This window comes from Cynara cardunculus (assembly GCF_001531365.2).
Source record: "Cynara cardunculus var. scolymus isolate 2C chromosome LG 10, CcrdV1, whole genome shotgun sequence".
Lineage (NCBI taxonomy): Eukaryota > Viridiplantae > Streptophyta > Magnoliopsida > Asterales > Asteraceae > Cynara > Cynara cardunculus.
In genome coordinates, this window is record NC_037537.1 from 18245350 (window position 1) to 18249272 (window position 3923).

Below are 3923 nucleotides of genomic sequence, written 5' to 3' on the forward strand. Positions count from 1 at the left end.
TCAGTTGTCCATAATATGTCCATGATGGACTTGTAACGTCGAAGAGTAATCGTTTAGCTCACAAGGAAAACAAGGGTCGCGCCTCCACGAGTTACCATGCTTTTTAAACATATGTGCCACTTTATCCTTCGTTGATGACGGACCACTCATATGCAACAACGCAACGAACTTCTTGACTGCGCCGTAAATCATCATTTCATCTAAGACAACGTCAGCCGGATGAAAATTGCTAATCAACCAAAAGATCTTTACGCATATCTTTGAAGCAATCTCGGATACATTTAACAGTTTCTTTGATATTGCACCAATCCCTAAGCGGTGTTCCATGAATGCCACTCTTCCATCAGCACATTCACACAGTAATTTGATTATTTGCAGTATTTTTTCACATTTTGATCGGTTTGAGTCCGGAAGGAGCTCAATTAGGGTACATATTGCACCAGCCTCGATTGCCTTCAATCGGCTTCTCTTTGATGAATCTAGGATCTTTATCCACACTTGCAATATAAATGAACTTTCCTTGGTACATATCTCATCCGATAAGAACTCCAACAAAGATTTGAACATACTCACACCCAAGTCGTTTACAATTAGATTCCAGGTGAAATCAGACTTTGCTATTTCTTGGAATATTGATATTGTGTGAAGCCTGGCCTCTCGGCTTCCTCTTTCAAGAACAATGGCCATGGACTTCATGTACTTAGGGTTTGATAACATTTCGATTATTTTTCCATCTTCTTGTGATATTAGGAGATGTTGAAGAACACCCAAAGCCTCCTCGCAAGCTCTAAATGCAACAAAATCTGAACCATCTTCCAAGATTTGGGCAATTATTTGTAACAAAATTTCCAGCCCTCCTAATAATATGAAATCAAGCTTCATCTCATCTCCTATTTGTAAGATATACCCAAGTTTTCTCAAAGAACTAACCTTGAATGGAGTTGACTGGAGGGTTTTCAGCAATGATGCCATTTCATCTTGCTTCAACAACCGCAAGGAAGATGAAGATGATGATGATGATGATGATGATGATGATGATGACGACGACGATGACGATGACGACGACGACGATGACGATGACGACGACGACGACGACGACGATGATGAAGCTGTTGGTGAAGATGATGGAGATGAAGAATTGCTATTTATCCACGCAAGAATGAGCCTTTTAAGGGTGCAATTAGGGGTAAGACCAAAATTGTTGAGGGTTTGCATTGTGGCTGGACAAGTAGTCTTCTTGTAGCTAAAGAACCATTTTTCTATGTTTTTACGCTCATATGAAACCCCGGTGGAGATGATGACTGGTTCATCCATAATCTCCATGGATATCGGGCATCTAAAATCCTTAGGGAAGTTCATTTCTGGATCCAAATTTAAGCTCTCCATTTCCAATATATATTGTGGTCGAAGTATATATATATATAAATTTTTTCTCTGTGTAAGTGTGATCAGAGAGAGAAACATATAGTTTATTCCCTTTATGTATATTTCTTGCCCACTAAATTATCGATGGGTTCAACATGGATTAGGTTACCCAGGTTGAGGTATTTGAATAAACTAACCTAAATACTTCAACATAAAAATATTCCTAATATGTTCAAAGCTTTTTAATGTATAACCCAGTCAAACTCATTAGGCTTAGGTTCATAGTTTAAAAAAGATTGTTAAATTAAATTTAACCTAAAAACAAAAAAATATCAAATATTAGGGGTTAGTAGTTAACCATTCAAAATCTTACAATAATCCAAACAGAGATTTAAACATAGGATGTCGAACTATAAATATAGATATTACAATAAAAAAAATCGAATTTGGATTCATCATATTACAACGACCGTTTTGTACCTCCACATGACGGAGGATGCTTTGGATAAAAAGCTCGATACGTGAGGTACTTGAACCGGTTGGGGTGATTTACAAGTACCTAATCCAATCCAACTAACTCGGTTTGAATATTTTAGATATCCACTTAGGATTTTGCGTTTTGGGTCGGATTGCAAAGTTTTATAAGCTCAAATTTGGTTTTAGGTATATATTAGGGTCTACAATAAAGCTAATAATAGTTGTAGGAAATAGCATATAAAAACACAAGGTATCTAGATCCGTCAAGTTCTATAATCATTTTTCCGGTGTTCTTGCTACATATAAATCTCACCAAAAAGAACCAAATATAAAAGTTGGATCTATGAATGTTATATGTTCGTTTACTGCTCACGTCTCGCACATATCCATATAAACGAGCATTTTAGGTCTAAACCACATATGTGGAACAACACTTTTATTGTACACTCGTTAACTTAATTCCGATAATTTTTGTTAACTAGTAAATAAAAGTTTAACTTAAGTTTTGAATTAATTCAAATAAGTCTTGATCATTCAGACAAGAATAATTATGTTGAAGAATTATTTATTTTAAAGAAGTGTACACAAGTAAGAGAACTGTCAAAAGACTAAGTCATATGATTTGCAAAACATGGGAGCAAATCAGGTGGAGATTGAAAGAATTGATCTCTTTGAAATAAATATTCGAAATACAGAATATGTATTTTTAATTCTATCTCTAAATTAATTATATGGTATTTCTCCTTGGACCCTTTGATTTTTGCATTATGTAATTGATGGAAACTTGTTTATATCGTTTCAAAAGGTCCTTAACTTATATCCAACACTTGTCTTGTTTAACAAATTATAGAAATGTGTCGTGACTAAAGATAAGAAGTTCGATCTACTGTTCAATGATAATACTTTTAAGAAAATTAAAATAAGTTTTCATACTTATAAAATTATAATTGAAGTGTGAAGCCAATTAATGGGTCATCAGAGCAAATAATGCACAAACAATTGCCCATATTTTATACGTTAGTGCATTCATTCTTTTTTGTACGTTAAGTCCTAAAACGAGATTATCAACTCATCAATAAAATTCATCAATCAAGACCCACTTTCCACAGGGCAAATCGGAGATTTCTTTCATATGTTTGAAGAGGAGGATAAATTAGTAGAGGTTGTTGACGAGAGTGATGGAACGCGCAAGTTAAGCTAATGAATAAATGCCTAACTAGTTCCATTTGCATAGTTGGTTTATACTTTTGAGTTTATATTTCATGCCTAAACGTTAAACAATGAACTATGTAAAATCAAACACACCCCACATATTCCTCCATAAATGGGTCTGAGAAGCATGTTAGGTACACAAACGTATCTTCCATATCAAAAAAGTAGAGCAATTGGTTCGTAAACACTTCAAATGGTACATTGGTATAAACACTGCAGAAGTTTCACCCTTCTAGACGAGGTTTCTTGGATAAGAATTTGTTGATCTCGTTCATAGAATATATTTGTTAATTTTATGTATATGTGTACAATAATTGATTTAAACTGAATTATAAAAATTCAAACAATATTAAGGCAATAAGTTGAAGGTAGCCCAACGTTCAAGGGTTGAATTGAATTTGTATCCTACTTTGCTAATGTTGACTTTGAATACGTACCAGACTTAGATTGGATCTATACATGGAGATTCGTATATTCAAAATCCAAGAAAATAAATTTTATTTAGAGTTTGAATTCGTATCATTTTGGTTTTCGTATTTGAGACCATCTCTCTCCGACGATCTACTCAAAAATCAATATAATGAATTTTATACGTCTTTATATCTAAATATTAAAAATGTCAATGATTTGGCTTCTTATATATTAATTATATCTTAATGATAACTATTATTTTTCTCTCTCTCTCTCTCTCTCTATATATATATATGTGTGAGAGAGAGAGAGAGATAAAAAAACTTATATTTAAAGAAAGCATGAAATAATTAAGTAGCATCATCATATATATATATATAGGGTATATTTCTTTTACAACCTTGTGCATTTGTACAACCTTTGCAACCCAATTAATTGAGATATTTATAGAAATGATT

The 3923-nt window shown here is 33.4% G+C and overlaps 1 protein-coding gene across 1 annotated transcript; it reads right to left on the bottom strand.

Moving 5' to 3' along the window:
• LOC112520071 (E3 ubiquitin-protein ligase PUB23-like) lies at positions 1 to 1386 on the bottom strand. Its single transcript, XM_025128373.1, has 2 exons — positions 1100 to 1386; positions 1 to 988 (listed from the first exon to the last, which is right to left on the bottom strand). Exons 1-2 carry the CDS (start codon positions 1384 to 1386, stop codon positions 1 to 3), a joined length of 1275 nt encoding a protein of 424 aa, XP_024984141.1.
• Positions 1387 to 3923: the final 2537 nt, after the last annotated feature.